Source organism: Felis catus, chromosome D1, assembly GCF_018350175.1.
Source record: "Felis catus isolate Fca126 chromosome D1, F.catus_Fca126_mat1.0, whole genome shotgun sequence".
Taxonomy (NCBI): Eukaryota; Metazoa; Chordata; class Mammalia; order Carnivora; family Felidae; genus Felis; species Felis catus.
The window spans coordinates 54,507,229-54,527,480 of NC_058377.1; the positions used below are offsets into that span (position 1 = coordinate 54,507,229).

A 20,252-nucleotide genomic window follows, 5' to 3' on the forward strand; every position below is an offset into this window, starting at 1 on the left:
ACCCAGCCTTTGCCCCAAACACAAACATATCTGTTCCTACTCCGATATACCCAATCTCAGTGAACAGCACCACCGTGTACCCATTTATCCATCCTAGAATTCTCCCTCACCTGCTAAACCTAGTAAGTTTCCTTATCCTGTCAATTTCACCTTCTTAATGGTTTTCAATAGTCTCCTTTCCACCACACTACTACTGATTTAACAATAACAGCTTCATTTATTGAGTGCCTACACCACGTCTAGCACAGTATGTTCATCTTTAGACCAGCTCTGTGAGGTACATAATGTTAACTGTCTCCATTATATCGATGAGGACTCCATGGCTTTGATTCTGTGCTTTTAGCTCTATACAGATGAGTTCTAGATGAACACCTCAGCTTTTCCGCTTACCTTTCCTAGTTCTTATCCCTCCAACTAGTTCTAGAACACCTCCTCTTGCTTATCCTAAAAACTAAACTTAGGGCAACTTATCATCAATGGCACCTCCTCAGTTCTGCAGTTTGTATTTTCCAGTTTTGTAGTTTTTAACCTTAAAGTTTAAGAGGAATCATGATATATGAGGAAGGAATGGGAAATAAAGTTAGAATGTGACCTGGGTTTACTATTTGATTTCACATTTTTTTGCTCTGTGTCTATGTAAGTTATATAATTTCTGCGTCCTTAAGTTTCCTTAAACAAAGGATAACATTCATAGTAATATTAATGCACACAGTCTTATATAAGGAAGGTACAATGTGCTAAATCCATTGTTGAAGGGAAAAAAAAACCTCTCCAATGTGGCACATTCATAAATTAGTACTCCAATATATCTTATGCCCATAATCTGGATAATCTTTGTCAGACACATCAATCTCCTGCATAAATATCTCAAGTGGCTATGCCTCATCCATTAAATAAAATGTAAACCTAGCTCTGCAGACATTCTGTCAACCATACCACTGCCTACTTTTACATCTCTCTAGCTTTACTCTATGAAATAATCCAATGGAGTCATTTGGTTCACAAGTATTATGTCTTCTTATTCCTCAGCCTTCTCTCATTCTGCCCCTTCTATATCTCAATGCCCTCCTATTCCTTTAACCAATCCAGATATAGTCCTTTCTTTAAGATCAAAGTTGGTAGCTAATAAGCAACTAGGTGTTTGGATCAAAAAAAAAATGAGTGCATGTGGTTCAAAACCAAGGCATGAACAGAGAGCATGTGTTGGGGTTCTCTTTTTCTGTGGAGCCCAGTTATGTAGGTGTGACTATTCACTATACAGATTATATAGGTGTGATTGTTTACAATGTGACAAACTATAAAACTTGAGAAGTTTCCTTAAACAAAATGCCTACAAATGCTGGATAAAAATAAACATCCCTTGAAATGCTTAGCGGAGCTTATAGATGAAAGGGAAATTCCCAAAGGGCAAAAGTGAAGAAACAGCTGAAAATCAGAATGGTATACCGATAACTGAAGTAACGCTGGGGCATCTCCCATTCTTATTGTCTTTTATGAAACACTTTGAGATTAGGAGATAAGACTTGAGCAAGATATGACATTGGAACAGTGACACCCCTACTAAATATGCTAAGTGCCCTTATTAAACCCATCTTCAGTAAAAGGATTGACCAAAAAAATCTACCCACTGGAATAGGGAAAAGCAGGGGCTCTGTGTGTGGGGGAAAATGTGTCCCTTGAGAATTTATAATCCCACACTTACCTACACATCACTTTGGGGTTCAATGTACAATATCAGCCTGATCTGGGAAGACCTCAGTCAGGAAATTGACTAAAAGTAGTCCCAGATTGAGAGTAATGTAGGATGCCAAGAAGAAACAAATATCAATCTTTGACAGGACAAATGTCAAGAAGGACATAGACCATTCAGGATTCCCACAGATAAAAAGTTACTGTCAAACTAGAATACGAAGAAGCATTAGGATTAATAAATGAGGGCCTTTTCAGACAAACAAAAACTGAGTTCATTAACAGATCCTCACTAAAGGAACTTGCCAAGAATATCTATAGAAAGAAAGAAAGAAAGAAAGAAAGAAAGAAAGAAAGAAAGATCCACAAAGATCCAAATTGCGAGAAGGAAGGATAGGCAAGGAAACTGGTATACGTGTGGGTAAATATAAGCCAACATTGATTGTAATGATTAAAAAACAAAATATCTCAATGCAATAAATAATGTAATAAGAAAATACCTACTCTTAAAGGAACTAAATTATTGGATAACAATAATGTGTAAGATGGAAGGGAAGTGATGAAGCAAGGATACTTTACTGAAGTAGAGATAAAAATTAATTTTAGACTTGTTTAGATTTTATTAGGATGAACTACATGAAATTCCTAATATTCAACTCTTTATCTATAAAATATTATCAATCTCATATGGTTCAACCTAATATATTACAATATTAAAGATAACCATTAAGCACATGGAAATAAAATGTACAGCTACCAAAAAAGGGAGACACAAAAGCAGAATAAAACCTCAATACAAAAAAAAAAAAAAAAGGTGGACAACAGATGATACCATTAATATAAAAATTTGAACATGAAGAACAATACAAATTATGGGTTGTGGATACAGATAGATATTTGAAAAGTATAAAGGAAATACTTTGATATGGGTGGAGGGAAAGGGATCAAACTCTATTTCTAAGATTTTTTTTAATTGGAATGGTAATTTAATTTACCCATTTAATTAAATGGATAATATGGGTAATAATTTGCAATGAATTAAACTTACCATGTTTAATAATGCAGTTTTTAAAGCCATAAATTTTTTTTTTTTTTTAAAGTTTGTTTATTTAGAGAATGCAAACAGGGGAGGAGCAGGGAGGGAGAGAGAGAATCCCAAGCAGACTCTGCACCATCAGCACTGAGCCCGATGCAGCGCTCAATCTGACAAGTTGTGAGATCATGACCTGAACTGAAACCAAGAGTCAGATGCTTAACCGACTGAACCAACCAGGTGCCCCCATAAAAATTTTTTAAAAGCCATAAAGTTCAAAAGACAAAGAAAAAAAAAGCCCCAATATGTAGTGTTTTCCAATTTCTGTGGTGTGAACACTCCCACCATGTTTGACTTTAAGATACCAATGTGACATCACTGAATGCAGAGTTAATAAGATATACAGTAGCATATATAACATAGTATTTTTACAATACAGATAACAACAGATGTAAATAACTTCAAGAGCAAAGAATGTAGTAAAATAATTAGGAATTAATGAATTTTAAATATGTATTACCTATGTTTTAACCTTATTTAAGTTTATATAATTTAGTTTTTAATAATGGCTGTGTCTAAAAACTGGCTTGCACGGGCACCTGGGTGGCTCAGCTGGTTAAGCGTCCAACTCTTGGTTTTGGCTCAGGTCATGATCTCACAGTTTGTGAGATTGAGCTCCATATTGGGCTCTATGCTGACAGTGCAGAGCCTGCTTGGGATTCTCTCTCTCCTTCTCTCTCTCTCTGCGCCTCCCGTTCTCTCTCTCTCTCTCTCAAAATAAGTAAATAAACTTAAAAAAAAAAAAGCTGGCTTACAAAATTCCTGAAAATTTAACAATCAATTCTCACAAGCCAGTGAAAGCCACGTCCAGCACACCACTGCACAAGTATGAATCCAAAGTAGTTACTTCTGAGTGACATCCGTGAAAGTGTTGTGAAGAACCTCTGAAAATCCTCTTCTTCATAAAAGCAATGAGACTACTGGCAAAAGTGTAAACATAAACTTACTCTGTTCTCTGGAAGTTAACAAAGGTCTCCAAAAATTCAGCATGTGTTTATTTAAAAAAACAGTTGAAAAGTGAGCTTTGTGCAATTTTAACTTGCCCTATTCCAATTTTCTCCTTCCCTAGTTCTCTGGTAGCCTTGAAAAGCAACAACCCACAATCACAGTGAAAACTACCAGCCTGGAAGTCACAAGATGGAATAATAGAATAAAACTCCTTCAAATCTCCTCTCCTAAAAAACTGTCATTATTTGACCTGTCTGATGGTTCTCTGGAAAACCCAATTCATAGGTTGTCTTTATTTGATCTGACTTGGAGTTTGCCAGTATAAACCTCTTTTTCCCCTCAAAGAAGTTTGTCCCAAACTGTCAGAGACAAATGTTTAACAATGCAGCTGCCTGATGCGTTAGATAGCAGGGCAAACAAGGTTAACCAAAAAACTCAAAAGGGAAAACTGGGAAATGAGATCTCCATAGAGGGCTCTGAGAAACTCTGATATGAACCTTGGTATTGAAATGGTGATACACATGTCCAGGGTTGTGCATATGCTCAGGAATGACATGAGAAGGCCCTACACACACCACTCTGGCTAATCTTGAGACTCAGCATAAGCAAGAAATAGGCAGAATTTTATTTTACTTTATTTTATTTTTTATTTTTTTAATGTTTATTTACTTTAGAGAGAGATGGAGCATGAGTGGGAGAGGGGCAGAGAGAGAGGGGGACACAGAATCCAAAGCAGGCTCCAGGCTCTGAGCTGTCAGCACAGAGCCCGATGTGGGCTCGAACTCATGGACCGCAAGATCATGACCTGAGCTGAAGTCGGACGCTCGACCAACTGAGCCACCCAGGCACCCCTAAGTAGGCATAATTTTAAACTGCCTGGCTGAGTGTTGACTACATACCGCAAACTGCAAACAGAGCCCCTCAGCAAACACTGGAATACCTACTGGTTCCAGGCATATAAGGAAATCTCTGTCAAATCATTATCTCAGGAAACTATATTCAAAGAACTAAAGGAAAGTATAAGGACAATACCTTAAAAATTAGAGAATATCAATAAAGAGATAGAAATTATTTTTTAAGGACAAAATAGAAATGCTGGAGTTGAAAAGTATAATAACTGAAGTGAAAATTTCACTAAAAAGGCTCAACAGAAGGTAAGAGTCAGCAAAAATGAAAAATACATTAATTTAGATTATCCAATGTGAGAAAAAAGGGAAAAGAATGAAGAAAATGAACAAAGCCTCAGACTTCTGAGGGACTACCATCTAAAATACCAATATACTCATAATGGATATCAAAGGAGAGGAGAGACAGAATGGGCAGAAGGGATATTTGAAGAATGACTGAAAATCCTCCCAATTTGACAAAAACAACAATGCACATATCCAAAAAGCTCAATATATTCCACATAAGATAAATTCAAAGTGATCCACATGTAGACACATCACAGTGAAACTGTCAAAAACAAAAGACAAAGAATTTTGAAAGCAGCAAGAGAGGAATGACCTGTCAAGTCCAAGGAAGAACTTTAACAGTTGAGTTTCCCATTAGTAAACAATGAAGCCAAAAAAGTAGGATGACATATACAAAGGGCCAAAAGAAAAAGACTTAAACAAATTTTTTTTTAATGTTTATTTATTTTTGAGAGAGAGAGACAGAGCATGAGCAGGAAACGGCCAGAGAGAAAGAGAGAGAGCGAGAGAGAGAGAGAGAGAGAGAGAGAGAGAGAGGGAGAGGGAGACACAGAATCTGAGCAGGCTCCAGGCTCTGCGCTGTCAGCATAGAGCCTGACGTGGAGCTCAAACTCATGAACCATGAGATCATGACCTGAGCCCAAGTTGGACACCTAACTGACTGAGCCACACAAGCACCCCAAGAAAAAGACTATTAATCAAGAATTATGTATCAAGCAAAATTATCCTTTAAAACTGAAGGATCAACTTTCATCATTACAGTATGAGGAGCTCCATAACCTCCTCCAAAATGAAAATTATTAAAGGAAACAAAAACTAGGGGCGCCTGGGTGGCTCAGTCGGTTAAACGTCCGACTTCAGCTCAGGTCACAATCTCGCGGTCCGTGAGTTCGAGCCCCGCGTCAGGCTCTGGGCTGATGGCTCAGAGCCTGGTGCCTGCTTCTGATTCTGTGTCTCCCTCTCTCTCTGCCCCTCCCCCATTCATGCTCTGTCTCTCTCTGTCTCAAAAATAAATAAAACGTTAAAAAAAATTTAAAAAAAAAGGAAACAAAAACTAAAACACACACACACACACAAACAAAAGACAAATTTTAACCACCCCCCCAAAAAAAAATTGGAAAAAAGAATACCCCTTAAAGCCTTTGGAAATGATTCTCAGAGCAAACGGCAAATGAAGAAACATCTTTTGAGGTGCCTGTTTGGCTCGGTCAGTTAAGCATCCAACTTCAGCTCAGGTTATGATTTCGCAGTTTGTGGGCTCGAGTCCCACACTGGGCTCTTTACTGTCAGCACGGAGCCTGCATGGGATCCTGTCTCGTGTTCTCTCTCTGCCCCTCCCCCACTCGCTCTCTCTCTCTAAATAAACTCAAAAAAACAGAAAAAGAAAAGAAACATCTCTTCAGGAAATTCTATAAATATTTGGTAGGCAAGGTGAATATCTATGGTTTCTCAGGAAGACTGCTGCCTGCTTCTCCACTCCCAGCCAGTGAGGTGGATACTCCACTGGATTGCATCAGCCCACAACACAGAGCTGTTTCCCCTTTCAACTACCAGCTGGAAGGCTTTGTTCCTGGGAGGAACAGGACTTAAGTATTTCTCATCCTGCTCCCAGCTGTCTGTTGCCGAGAAGTCCTAAGTGAATGTGGTTGAGAGGTAGGGGCTCCCTTCTTTCACCCAACCTCTACCTTGGGAGACTCTACCTGGGTATGGCACAGTGAGAATCCTGTAGGAAGTACAATACAAGGAAAATGCAAGTTCAAACCACAACGAGATAATGTTTCACACCCACCCAGATGATACAATAAAAACAACAACAAAAAAAAACAGTGAGGAGAGATTTAGAAAAATTGGAACCTTCATAATTCCTAAAATCTTTGTAAAACAATTTGGCAGTGCCTCAAAAAATTAAACATAGAGTTGTCACATGACCCAGCATTTCCAATCTTAAGTATATACCTAAGAGAATTGAATGATTTTGTTCACATGAAAAGTCTAGAATAAGCACATCTATAGTAACAGAAAGTAGATTATGGGCTCCTGGCTGGCTTAGTCAGTAGAGCATGTGACTCTTGATCTTGGGGTCGTGAGTTTGAGTCCCAAGTTGGGTGTAGAGATTACTTAAAAAAATAAAATCTTAAAAACAAAAAAAAGTAGATTAGTAGTTGTAGGAGTTGGGGGGAGGGAAGAGAAATGACTGCTAATGGTTATGAGGTTTCCTTTTGGGGTGGTAAGTATATTCTGGAATTAGTAGTGGTAAGTACTGTACAAGTGTATGACAATAGAAAGTCCATTGAGGGGCGCCTGGGTGGCTCAGTCGGTTAAGCGTCTGACTTTGGCTCAGGTCATGATCTCACGGTTCGTGAGTTTGAGCCCCACGTCGGGCTCTGTGCTGACAGCTCAGAGCCTGGAGCCTGTTTCAGATTCTGTGTCTCCCTCTCTCTCTCTGACCCTCCCCCATTCATGCTCTGTCTCTCTCTGTCTCAAAAGTAAATAAACGTTAAAAAAAAAAAAAAGAAAGTCCATTGAATTGCATAATTTAAAAGGGTGAGTTAATGGTACCTGAGTTATATCTCTGGGTGGGGAAGTGAGAGGAGGAGGGAGAAGGCGAGAGAGAGGGAAAGGGACAGGGAGAGGGAGAGGGAGAGACAGAGAGAGAGGAATAGTTACTTTTCACTTGGTCATTATGGCTTAGGAGGTTGGAAATCATTTGGTCAGCCCCATGCAGTGTCAACCACACACTCATAGCTTACCTCAGTTCCTGTTTCTCTCCAGTCCCAAGCCCGACTTCCCCCTGGCCACACTTTGCAGTCCTTATAGGTTTTAGTAGAGCCTTGTACTTTCATTTGCCCCCATGATAGGGAAGCAATTTCAGGGGAGGACATAAGGAACTTAACTGAACTCTGAAATTAAAAGAAAAATATGTCAAATAAGTTATGAAGTAAGGTTGAAAACAACTCCAAAACACAGGAGCTAGTCTACATACAAAAATGTATTCTAAAATATAATACTATATACAAAATACAGGAAACCCTGGTCTGCTGTGAGTTAACTTTGTCATTTATGTGGTTGTCACTTCTTCTCTAGAGGTCTCAAAAGTAAAATGTTATTCTTGGGATCCTGAATCATTTAACCATGGAAACTAGATACTACATTACTAAGACTCTGGGTGGAATTCTCGATATTTTTTGAGAGATAAAATTAAAAGATTTACTTCAGCATGATGGAGTAAGGAGGTTGACACATCTTCTCCCCAAAAAGTAAGTATAAAGCTGTACAAGTCTTTCAAAAGAATAACTTGGCACTCTGGAAATAATAATAAAGGCATACTACAAGCTGCAAAGTGCTTATTTATGAAAGCCACTGTATTTCAGAGATCAATAACATGGCTTGCTGTTCCTGCCTGGGATTACTGTCATGTCCCCACATCAGTTCTGTTGGCACAGAGGTTCACCTTGGTTGAGGCAGAACATGAAAACCAACAACAGTCTTGCTGCTTTGGCCAGAGGAGGCTTGATTGATTTAGAGCATTAGAAGTTAAACTGGTGAGCTCAGCGGCAAGCAAGCAAACATGGATGGCAGGTGGCTCTGCTTCCTTGCTATTGTGAGTGTTTGGGGCAAGCGATGGATTTGCAGAGTAGGCAGGGATTTAACAGGAATTTCTCAGAGCTCACATAGCTATAGGGGGCTTGATGAGCTCTCCACATATCTGGAGTGGACCAATTGCTGTATGTGTATCAAAGACACAAACTGAGTAGGCCTAAATCATGCAAACATTCTGGGCCAGTGGAACCAACAGCACATGCAAAATAAAGAAGCAAGAAAGCACAAGAGCACTTAGAATAAAGTAAAAGCCAGGCGAGACATGAAAACAACATGAACATTGAAGGTACTCCCCAGTGCACACACTGACCCACCAGTAGAGTGAAAGTCTTACTGCCTTGAGTTGTTTGAACACAGTCTTTCTTTGACTGAATACTAAGCTATGTAGGAAGCCGAACTTAAAAATAAAAACAGGAAGAGAAATTAAGGAGCACCTGGCTGGTTCAATTGGAAGAGCATGCGATTCTTGATCTTGAGATCATGAGTTCGAGCCCCACATTGGGTGCAGAGATTACTAAAAAAATAAATAAGCTTAAAAAATATGAATAGGGGAGTCAGGGTGGTTCAGTCGGTTAAGTGTCTGACTCTTGGTTTCCCCTCAGGTCATGTTCTCACAGTTCATGAGCTTAAACCCCCCATCAGGCTCTGCACTGGCAGCATGGAGTCTGCTTGGGATCCTCTCTCTCTTTCTCTCTCTCTCAAAATAAATATACTAAAAAAATAAAATAAATGAATAAAAATTAAAAACAGATTTCAGTGGCATGAGAGAATTTACAGATTTAGTCTAAGCAAGTGACTAAGTACAAAGAACAATAATGGGCAGGGGGAACATCAGAACCTAGGCTTCCAACAATGTATCCTAAAATATTCAGTTTTGGAGCATCTGGGTGGCTCAGTCTGTTGGGCGTCTGACTTGGGTCAGGTCATGATCTCGCGGCTGGTGAGTTCAAGCCCTGCATCCGGCTCTGTGCCGACGGCTCAGAGCCTGGGGCCTGCTTCAGATTCTGTGTCCCTCTCTCGCTCTGCCCCTCCCCCCATTCATGCTCTGTCTTTCAGGAATAAATAAGCATTAAAAAAAAATTAAAAATATTGAGTAACTTTTGAAAATTGGTATAAGGGAAGTATAATGAATTGCTATGAGTATTGAAAAAGACTTCTGTGTTAGTTGGCTAGAACTTCCATAACAAAATACCACAAACTGAGTGGCTTAAAAAACAGAAATTTATTTTCTCAGTCTGGAGGCTGGAAGTCCAAGATCAAGGTGCCAACAGGGTTGATTTCTGGTGACACCTCTCTTCTGGCTTGCAGATGGGTTTCTCCTTACTTTGTCTTCACATGGCCTTTTCTTTGTGCATTAGAACTCTTGGTGTCTTTCTTGATCTTTTTTGGGGGGGTGTGGTAGGGTTCATATTCCTAATTCAATCTTTTTACTAGTTATAATTCCATTCAGATTTTCTACTGTTTTTTGAGTTTCAGTAGTTTGTATTGTTCTATTCATTTCACTTAGATTATCTAATTTGCTGGCAAACAATTATTTATAATATTCCTTTATAATCCTTTTTAAAAATTACTGTAGTTATGTCCCCTTGTTCATTTCAGTTACTTGACTTTTCTGTTTTCATCTTTGCCAGTCTAGCTAAAGACTTGTCAATTTTGTAGTTATTTTCAAAGAATCAATTTTTGGATTTGTTGCTTTTCTCTATTTTTCTATTTTCTCTTTCATGAAGATCTATGCTAATCTTTATCATTTCCTTCCTCCTATTTATTTTGTGTTTAGTTTGCTGTTTTCCAGTTTTATAAAGATGGAAACTTAGGTTATTGATTTGAAATAATCTTTAAAAAAATTTTTTTAATGTTTATTTTTTTGAGAGAGAGAGCGTGAGCAGGGGAGGGGGGAGGAGGAGAGAGAGAGACAGACAGACAGACAGACAGATGCAGAATCTGAAGTAGGTTCCAGGCTCTGAGCTGTCAGCACAGAGCCCAATGCAAGACTCGAATGCAAGAACCTAGAGATCATGACCTGAGCTGAAGTCGATTATGACCTGACTCATAACCCACTGAGCCACCCAGGAGCTTCTGAAATCATCTTCTTAAAAATAGGCATTTACATATAGCGTATTTCTCTTTAAGTAGTGTTTTAGGTGTATCCCCTAAGTTTTGTTTTTTTTATGCTTTCATTTTTATTTATCTTAAAGTATTTTCTAATTTTATGATTTCTTCTTTGAACAATTGGTTATTTGGGTGTGTGTCACTTAACATCCATATACAAATTAATTTTCCAAATTTTCTTCTGTTTTTTATTCTGGCTAAATTCCATGTTTGGAGAACATGTTTGGCATAATTTCACCATGCTTAAATTTGTTGAGTCTTCTTTTTTATGCCCTAGCACATGGTTTATCTTGGAGAATTTTCCATGTGTACTTGGGAAAAATGTGTATTCAGCTATTGTTATGCAGTCAGTATCCATAGATGTTTGTTAAATCTAGTTATTTTGTTGTGTTTTTCAAGCACATTTCTTTGTTTACAGTCTGCTCAGTTGTCCTAGATGACCATTACTGAAAGTGGAGAATTGGGGCGCCTGGGTGGCTCAGTGGGTTAAGTGTCCAACTTCGGCTCAGGTTATGATCTTGCAGTTCGTGAGTTCGAGCCCCATGTTGGGGTCTGTGCTGACGGCTTGGAGCCTGGAGCCTGTTTCAAATTGTATCTCCCTCTCTCTTCCCCTCCACCATTCATGTTCTGTCTATCTCTCTCTCAAAAATAAACTTTAATAATAATAATAAGAAGAAGAAGAAAGTAGAGAATTGAAGTTTCCAAGTAGTATTGTTGAATTCCTCTATTTCTCCTTCCAATTCTGTCAGTTTTTGCATCTTGTGTATTAGGGCTCTTTATGTATTGATTCCATGTAGTTTTGATAAACCTCTAGCTTTAGGAATGAAGCACTGACCTTTGTATATCTTGCTGTAGGAATGAAGCATTGACCTAGGCTAATGCATTCAGTACATTCTACTTTCACTTTCTACACTGGGCACACTGGCTCATGGCTGAATGTGAGAGCAGAGATGGACCAATCAGTGTCAGTTTGGGGACTTGTTTGGGGAGCTTCTGAGATATTGAGGCTGGGATGTATAGAATATAGAAAAGTACCTTGAAACTGCTAGTACTATGAGGGAAATCGGTCTGAAAATTCAACCCATGAATAGGAAGACTAAACAGAGAGAAATACTGAGAAACAGACTTACCACCTGATTAAACCATACCTCAAGCATGACCTACCACTGGTCTTTTCAGTTATGTAAGGTAATAAATTTCCTTTATGTTTAAGCCTGTTTGTCTTTTACTTGCAAATTAAAGTATTTTGACACAATTTATTTTAATGATTTCCCAGATATCCGAATATCATCTTAAGAGTACTAAAGAAATACTTTTGCAACCTAGTTCTGCTTGGTGCTTGAAAATTGGTGTGCCTGACATATACAATTTTACTGAATGAAAAATATATGATAGCTACTGTATTCATGCTTAGATGTCATCTAGGAGTGTGATATTAATGCAGGAATTTTACCCAATAATATCTATTTCCTTTGTCATAATCAAGTGATAAAGATCCCATTTGTTCATTCATCCAGACATTCATTCATTTATTTTCCTCCACATGTAAAGGTAAGGGAATGTGTTTCAAACTCTCTGTCTAAACCACAGCAACGAATACATTTTATGTCATAATACACGCTGGCAAACATACATATTTCATAAATATTTCTTGCAATATACTTATACTTATCCTTACTATAGATGATACACTATTTTCTGTTCTATTTTTTTAGCACTGTTCTATTTTTATTCTTTTTCATTTTTAATGTAATTCTGGTCTTGATCCACCACATTGATTTTAAAACTATGGGTCATGACCCAGTGTTTAAAAAATATAGCTATAGGCTAGGGCTATATTCAAAATAAATAATGAGGGCAGCATGTGCACTGGCTACATCAAGATGGGAGTGGACTTTTTATTTAAGGTCAATTAAGTAATGACCTTATCAAAATTTTTGTCTCTTTCTGCAAAACTGTTGTTAAAGATGTGTTCTAGGTCAGATTTTTCTTTTTTTTTTTTTTTTTTTTGCAATGTTGCCTTTTTTTTTTTTTAATTTTTTTTTCAACGTTTATTTATTTATTTTTTGGGGACAGAGAGAGACAGAGCACGAACGGGGGACGGGCAGCGAGAGAGGGAGACACAGAATCGGAAACAGGCTCCAGGCTCTGAGCCATCAGCCCAGAGCCTGACGCGGGGCTTGAACTCACGGACCGCGAGATCGTGACCTGGCTGAAGTCGGACGCTTAACCGACTGCGCCACCCAGGTGCCCCATAGGTCAGATTTTTCTTAAAATGGGGTCTTCAGATCCCCAGGTCTAGAGATACATAGATGTATCTGAAAGTTCCACCAATATGTTTTAATTTCAATTTGTGTTTAAGCAGTATTACTTAAAAAACTTATTTTACTATACATTAAATAAAAACTTTTCTTTTGCTATGATAAGTCACAACTATAAATGTTTTCCTAAAGTAAGACTTTTTTGTTTTTTATTTTTTCATTGTGGCAAAATATACATAAAATAAAATTTACCCCTTTAACCATTTTTTTTTTCTTAAGTGGGCTTGATAAGCCCAGCATGGAGTCCAACTTGAGGCCTGAACTCACACCCTGAGATCATGACCTGAGCTGAGATCAAGAGTCAGCTGAGAGAGGTGCCAGTAGCTCAGTAGGTTGAGCTTCTGGCTCTTTATTTTGGCTCAGGCCATGAGCTTGTGGTTCGTGGGATCTAGCCCTGTGTCCATCTCTGGACTCTCAGCGTGGAACCTGCTTGGGAGTCTCTCTCCCTCTCTCTATGCCCCTCCCCCACAAACGCTCTTCTCCCCCCCCCCCATAAATAAACTTTAAAAAATTTTGAAAAGGGGAGCCTGAGTGGTTCAGTTGGTTGAACATCTTGGTTTCAACCCAGGTCATGATCTCATGGTTGGTGAATTTGAGCCCCGCATCAGGCTCCACACTGATGGCATGCAGCCTGCTTGGGATTCTCTCTCTCTCCCCCCCTCTCCCCGGCCCCTCCCCCCCATTTGCATGCTCTCTTTCTTTCAAAATAAATAAACTTAAAAAAAAATCTTTAAATTAAAAAAGATGAAAAAAAAAGAGTCAGCTGAGATCAGGTCAGATGTTCAATGGACTGAGCTACCCAGGCACCCCCCTTTTCAATAATTTTTAAGTGTATACTTAAGTGGCATGAAGTATAGTCACACTGTTGTGTTGACTTTAATTTTTCACAGCAGTATTTCTTAAAATGTAATTTTCAAGAGTATTTGAGAAATTTCAAAAAAAACATTTTTCCCTTTAAAAAGAGTTTGTGTATTACTCAGGATTAGGAGTCAGTATTGTAGGTTACACATTGAACTTACAATCTAGATTTATTTTTCCTCCCTTGACAAAAATGAGTATTTTTCTTTAGATAATGAGAATGATGTAGAGCATTGTGCTTTTTTCCCCCTAGAAACACAGAAATTCAATAATTGTAAGCATTTTCTGTTCCCAATATAATTATTTGCCTGTACTGTATATCTTTATCTTCCTTTCATCATAAATTGTCCTATTTTACACGGTTTATATTATACCTCGTTTCAAATTCTTTTTAAAAAGGTACTATGTAAGTTTTAAATGCACGCTGAAAATTCAGGCTCAAAGTAGTAGACTATATAAATTATGGCTGAATTCAATCTAAATTTTAGAAATTCCTTTGTTCCATAATAGCAACTAATGTTTTAAAAATAGTTCTAGTGAATGTGCCAGGGATTGCGCTAGTCAATTTACTGTGAATACCTAGTAAAATCCTACCATTTAAGTACATTTATTACCCCCACTTCACAGAGGTTCAAAGAAATGAAGAATCTTCTGTAATGTCCTGAAGCAGTTCTGTTAGGACCCAAGTCTGGCTGACTTCCAAAGCTCAGGCTCCTAACCATAACGCACCGTTACATTCCAAGCTGCACATTCTACTTTGCAAGATTGATAGTTTTCTGAGATTCTTTGTGGGAGAATGAGCATTGCTGCCCCAATGAAACTGAACCTTGTCTTCTAACAAAGTTTTTGCTCTTGTACCAAGTCGCTATCCTGTCCGTTTTCTTAGTGGCGTCCTAGCCCACCAACTGACCCTGGTCCCCTATAAGATCTTTGTGCCTCAAGAGTCCCTTCCCCTCACACCCTGGCAACCACAGCAGGGCCCTGTCCCCTCACACCTTGGTCGGCCTGAAGAGCCTGGTCCCTTCTAGACCCTGATCTCCTTGCAGGGCCCCGATTCCTCAGCTAGGTGATCCCCGCAGAGCCTCATTCCCTCAGGTCCTCGTCCCCCAGAGCCCTCAGACCCTGTTTTTCAGTATAGCTACGATTCTTGTGCCCCAGCAGACAGCAATACCCTTCAGCAAAGCTTCTTACAGGCACTTCTTACAAAGGTCTCACCCCAATCCCTAATTAAGAGCACTTCTCAGCCTTTCCCCTTTCCAACCTTCTCCCAGAACCGTGCTTTTCGATTCTCCTCTTTTTCTGCTGCTTATTCACTCTCCTAAACTTCCCCCACCATCTGATGGCCGGGTTTGAGATCCCGGGGCTCCCACAAAACTCACCCAACGTCCTCTCTCCACGAGAGTTGCGATCCCACACCGCTCCGCGCTTTACCTCTCACCTTGGTTGGTTCAGGCCCTCTCGGCTAAGAGCTCCCCCCACTAGCCCCGCCCCGAAAAAGCCTTTCAGCCAGTCGTCGCCAGAAGCCCCGCCCCCTCCAAGACTATTGGCCACCACTCCTAAAAAGTCCCGCCTCTTCAAGCTTCCAGTCCTCCTCCCTGCCCCGCTTCCCTTGTTTTCATTCCCCCTGTCACACGAGGCTGTGGCAAACCCAAAGTGGGAGGGGCGAGGAAGAGGGAGGGAAGGGGGCGGAAAGAGGGCGGAAAGTGAAAGGCACAGAGCGCCTCTCTTTCCCTCGTCTGGTTGGGTTCTCGACTGCTCCGAGCAGCCGTTGTATTGTGGGATCGCGGCGCCGTGCCTGAGACGCTCGGATCCGCAGGAGAGCCTACTCACTAGCGCCTCCTGTTGTCTGTAAAGCTGCCCTGCCATTCCTCGGCACCTAACTCCCTCCACCCCCCCCATCGCCTCCTCCTCCATCCTCCAGTTCAAAATGGCGGCGGCGGCAGCAGCGGCGGCCGCGATGGCTCCTCCGGGCTGCCCGGGTTCGTGCCCCAACTTCGCCGTAGTCTGCTCCTTCTTGGAGCGCTACGGGCCGCTGCTCGACCTGCCTGAGTTGCCGTTCCCTGAGCTGGAGCGGGTGCTGCAGGCGCCGCCGCCGGACGTCGGCAGTGGAGAAGGTAAGCGAGGGGCCCGAACGCCCGGCGGGAAGCGGCCCTGGCACGCTCCTTCTCTCCGCTGTTCACGGATATCCCCGGCCTCCGCGGCTCTGTCCTTCCCCTGGGGCGCAGCTCCGCCCGGCCTGGCCTCTCCGCCCAGCCCCCAGGGTCTCGAGCAGTGGGGAGGCGGGGCAGAGACCCCCTAGGGCCACCGGGCCTGGCGCCGAGCGGAGGTGGGGGCGTCGCGGGCTAGATGTGGGCTGGGGGCGTGGAGGGGTCATTGTGCTGATCGGCGGCCCCTGGGACTGCTCCCCGGCGGCAGGGGCCGGTCCTCCACCCCTTCTCCCCCTGGGTGGCGGGGGAAGGGGAGCGCAGGTTCCGGCCAGCTTTGCGCTTTTCTCCTCCTCCCTTGCCTTGCTCCTTCCCCTCCTCCCACCATCCACCCGACCATCTCGGGGGAGGCTGGGCTCATCTTCTCGGGGCGCCCCTTTCTCTCCCTCCACCTGGGTGGGCGGGGGCCAGCGGACACTTCAGCTCTCCCTCCCTCTAGTGGGAACTCCCCCGAGAGAGTCGGCTCGCGTCTCTCTTCCTTTCCCCTCGAGGGCCAGTTTAACCCCCAAAACTCCTTCCTCAGAGTAGGGAGGTTTGCTCCTCCCCCATGGGAGAGGGTCCTTCTCCATTCTCGCTTTGGGGGTCGAAGTCGGCAGCATCTCTCCACTTTGGAGGCTAGAGGGTTAATTTTTCCTCCCCCATAGTTTTCCTCCTCCTTCTCCCCACCTCCCCCCAAATAATAGAAAAGCATCTCCCCACTTTTCTAATCCCTTCCCCCTTCATCTTGGCAGCGGGGCTTAGGGGAAGAAGTCGCCCTCCCATTTGCAGGGTGGGGTGGGGTGGTTAGTATGTAGGCTGGAGGAGGGGCTCAGACGGAGGGGGAAACAGTTGAAGAAGGTGCTTGTTGCTCATGTTTCTCTCTCTGGTGCTGCTGGTCTATTATTGGTGTTCGCAAGTGGTGCTCCTTCCACATAAGGCCACCGCGCGGGTGCAGGGCGCATGCTCTGCCCGGCCCCATTGAAACTTCCTGCTGCTGCTGCTGGTTGTTTCGCTGGAGCATCTCAGCTCTGTGCCTGCTGCCTCCGGCCCTTACACTGAGCGCGTACACTCACCCCTTATTTATTTCTGATCCATGGCTCTCCTTCCTTGGCGTATTTCTTCCCTCAAAGAAGGTTTTTTTGTTTTGTTTTGTTTTCTCTCTGTATTCTAAGCATTGCCTTTATCTGGGAACAGCCCTTGGCTGGAAAAGAGACGTTTTCCAGACCTTTTTTTTTGGTCCGTATTAGGTGGCTAAAGTGGACGGGGTATTGTATAAGACAGATAGCTGTTTCCTTTACAAGAAAGCAAGGTTGCTCTTCAATTCTCCATGGAAATGAAGAAGTTTCTGCTAACAATCTTATTTACATTGCCAGGAAGGGTCCGAGTGTGAAGTTTTTCAAAATATTAGCTGTAGAGAAAATGATGTTATGACTACCAAAGACTCAAATTAATACAGCATTTATGGTACAGGCACATATCCCTTCTTACCTGCCCAAATTTACCCTTAAACTCTGGCATATAAAAAGGTAGTTTATGTAGTATGAAATAAGAGTGTGATAAGTTACACTGTATAAAGACTTCCTGCAGAATTTCTTTAGAAGTTAAGCTCCCCAATATAGGTATTTTATTATGAAATTGTATTTATATTCAAGTTTTAGAGAAGTAGTCACTGAAATAGAATGCCTTAGTTGCTTTTAGCATACTGTTGGAAATGATAGTAATGTATGTATCTGGGAGAAATTTGGGAATTTGGGGAAAGAATTGCTGGCAGATTGTTTTTGGAATTTTCTTGGACCAAGATGAAAGGCAGGCATAGACCTGTGATGGCATTGCATTCTGGGTGGCATACAAGTTTGCTTGCCTTCCATTCCTTTTAAGTATTGTGGCCACTGCATTTGGCTTGTTAGTTATAGAAGAAAAAATATCAGGGTCAGTTTACTAGTTCATGTTACCTTTCTATCTAGAATTGAACAATGGGCCATGTACTAAATGAAAAATGAGAAATATTCTGGGCTGAGAAATTGTACCAGTGGGCTCAGCCACTTCATTACCATTGGTATAGTTACATCTATAATAATAGATCTTGTCATAATGTTACCTAAGAATAATTATTAATTAATGTTATATAGTTCAAGATGCTTGGCAAATGAAAAGTCTTGCAGGTGAAATGCCATTACTGTGCAGGGAAAAGATTTTCAGGCCTTTGATGATGGTTAACCTACTTGTAACAGTTGGATAAAACAACACTGGCCAAACTAACAAGATTTGGACTGAGTCTTTTCATGAAGGAGTTGTGGTATACTAGAAAAAGTTAAAAGACATGGGTTTTCGCACTGAACAGTAATATATAAGTTGTAGGGCAAATTACTTAATTTTGATGGACCTCGTCTCTTCAGTAAATAGAGATACTTATCTCAGGATCAAATGAAATATTTCAAAAATCCTTTCATAAACTAAGTGCTTGAAGTATTCTTCTATTACAAATTTTATTAAAGATGTTTATGAGAGAGAAGATCTACAAGTGTATTTGGAATTAAAATGTTAAATTCTAGTACGTTGTGAGAATAGGGGTGTGAGCTATTATACTCTTGGGGAAAAGTCTTTGTTATAATCAAATGAGTTTTACTGTGTGTAAAATTTAACTATTTTTAAAAGACCATTCTTAATGTTACATAAAGAATCCTAGTTTATAAAATTCTTTGTTTTTTTCTAGTATGCTTATCCTTTAAAAGGTGCTTTTGAAAGTATATTCTTTTGAGTTGCCAGTTTAAGACTTTTCACCTCATCATTTTTTGTGATAGGTATAGCAACGTGATGACATCCTTTGGAGGAGTTTGTAGTTCTCTATATTGTCCTTGTTTAAGCACTTTATGGTCTTTTCCTGAAAAATTTGTTCCTAAGTTTTTATTTGACATTGTGGCTTTAATATAGAAAGCTTCCTTTATCCTCCAGAGAGTTAATGATTAAATTTGGTTTAAGTTGGAATGATATAATAATAAGTAGCATTTATTGAGCATTTACTATGTGCAGACATCATCTCATTCCTCACAACTATTCTCTGAGGTTAGTACTATTACTCCTGTTGGGCAGGCATAGAACTAAGGTTCAGGAGTTTGATTCAACTGCCCAGTGCCCAAGATTATATAGTTATTGGTAGAATCTGATTTCTAACCTAGATCTGAGTCCAAAGCCAGAAAATTACAGAATACCTTGCCGTAGGGCCATATTTCCCAGATTGCACTAAAATACTCCAGGGTATTGCCACCAATTTACAGAGGCACCATGTGGTAGTTTAAATTTTCAAGGAAGATGCAGCAGTATTTGACATCTGTTGGTTGCCAGGTAAACTACTACTTGACATAACTCCTGATTTGAACATTAGGTTATGCTATATTCCTTTGGGTGATGTATCTTTGTAAAGTTGGGTTTTGGGGGGTTGCTGTGACAAAATGTAAATACTGCATGAAAATCAGTGAGGAATAGGAAATCAGGATAGCAGTGTCCGATTTGATTCCAAGGTTTAAGAAGTTGTTCATTGCCCAACCATAATATGCATTGTGTAAGTAAGTGTGATTATTTTGGAATGAAGTAAAAAAATTTTTTTTCAGCTAAAGTAGATTAGTTTTTCAAATTGCTGCTAACAACTTGGTAAGTGGAACTGTTAGTATTTCTTGGTTTAGTGTTGCTGTGAAAAAAATTAATGAAATACCGAGGGTGTCATGAACCTAGAGAGCTTGGGAACCTGTGCTCTAGAGACTTTCATTGAGTTTGGGGGCTAGGAAGGAGTACTATATCCATTTTGACTTTATTTTGCAGGAAGAAAACCAAGGAGCACAGATTGATTTCACGTGTATATAGCCAACCATTGGTGCTCTTCAGACTATTCTGTTAAAAGTTCAGGGACGCCTGGGTGTCTCAGTAGGTTAAGCATCCAGCCTCTGCTCAGGTCATGATCTCATGGTTCGTGGGTTTGAGCACTGCATCAGGCTCTGTGCTGACAGCTCAGTGCCTGGAGCCTGTTTCGGATCTGTGTCTCCCACTCTTCTCTGTCCCTCCCCTGCTTGCACTCTGTGTCTCCTTCTCTCAAAAATAAATAAACTTAAAAAAAAAAAAAGTCCACCTGTAGGTTGAAACTGTGGGGAGAAAAATTTAGATTTCTCGTTGATGTTAGTTAGAATAGGAAAAGGGTGTACTAACTGAAGGGATGTGTGTGTGTTTAAATGTTTATTTTATTTTTGAGAGAGAGAGCACGTGTGCA

At 40.7% G+C, this 20,252-nt stretch overlaps 2 protein-coding genes across 5 annotated transcripts in view; one reads left to right on the forward strand and one right to left on the reverse strand.

Moving 5' to 3' along the window:
- Nucleotides 1-16,002, reverse strand: part of AAMDC (adipogenesis associated Mth938 domain containing) — a 31,554-nt gene extending 15,552 nt beyond the window's left edge. The window contains exons 1-2 of one of the 3 annotated variants that reach the window (XM_045038690.1): nucleotides 15,857-16,002; nucleotides 7,674-7,823 (exon numbers count right to left, since the gene is read on the reverse strand). In XM_045038690.1, the coding sequence (XP_044894625.1) occupies nucleotides 7,674-7,805 (132 nt within the window). In that variant the 5' untranslated portion in view covers nucleotides 7,806-7,823; nucleotides 15,857-16,002. Of the gene's footprint in view, nucleotides 1-7,673; nucleotides 7,824-13,972; nucleotides 14,037-15,190; nucleotides 15,329-15,856 lie in introns of those variants that run through there. The other 2 variants (XM_003992689.5, XM_045038691.1) reach the window with 2 other exon arrangements.
- Nucleotides 15,567-20,252, forward strand: part of RSF1 (remodeling and spacing factor 1) — a 156,552-nt gene continuing 151,866 nt past the window's right edge. For both annotated transcript variants that reach the window (XM_003992690.6, XM_019811757.3), the window contains exon 1: nucleotides 15,567-15,925. In XM_003992690.6, the coding sequence (XP_003992739.3) occupies nucleotides 15,739-15,925 (187 nt within the window). In that variant the 5' untranslated portion in view covers nucleotides 15,567-15,738. The remainder of the gene's footprint in view (nucleotides 15,926-20,252) is intronic.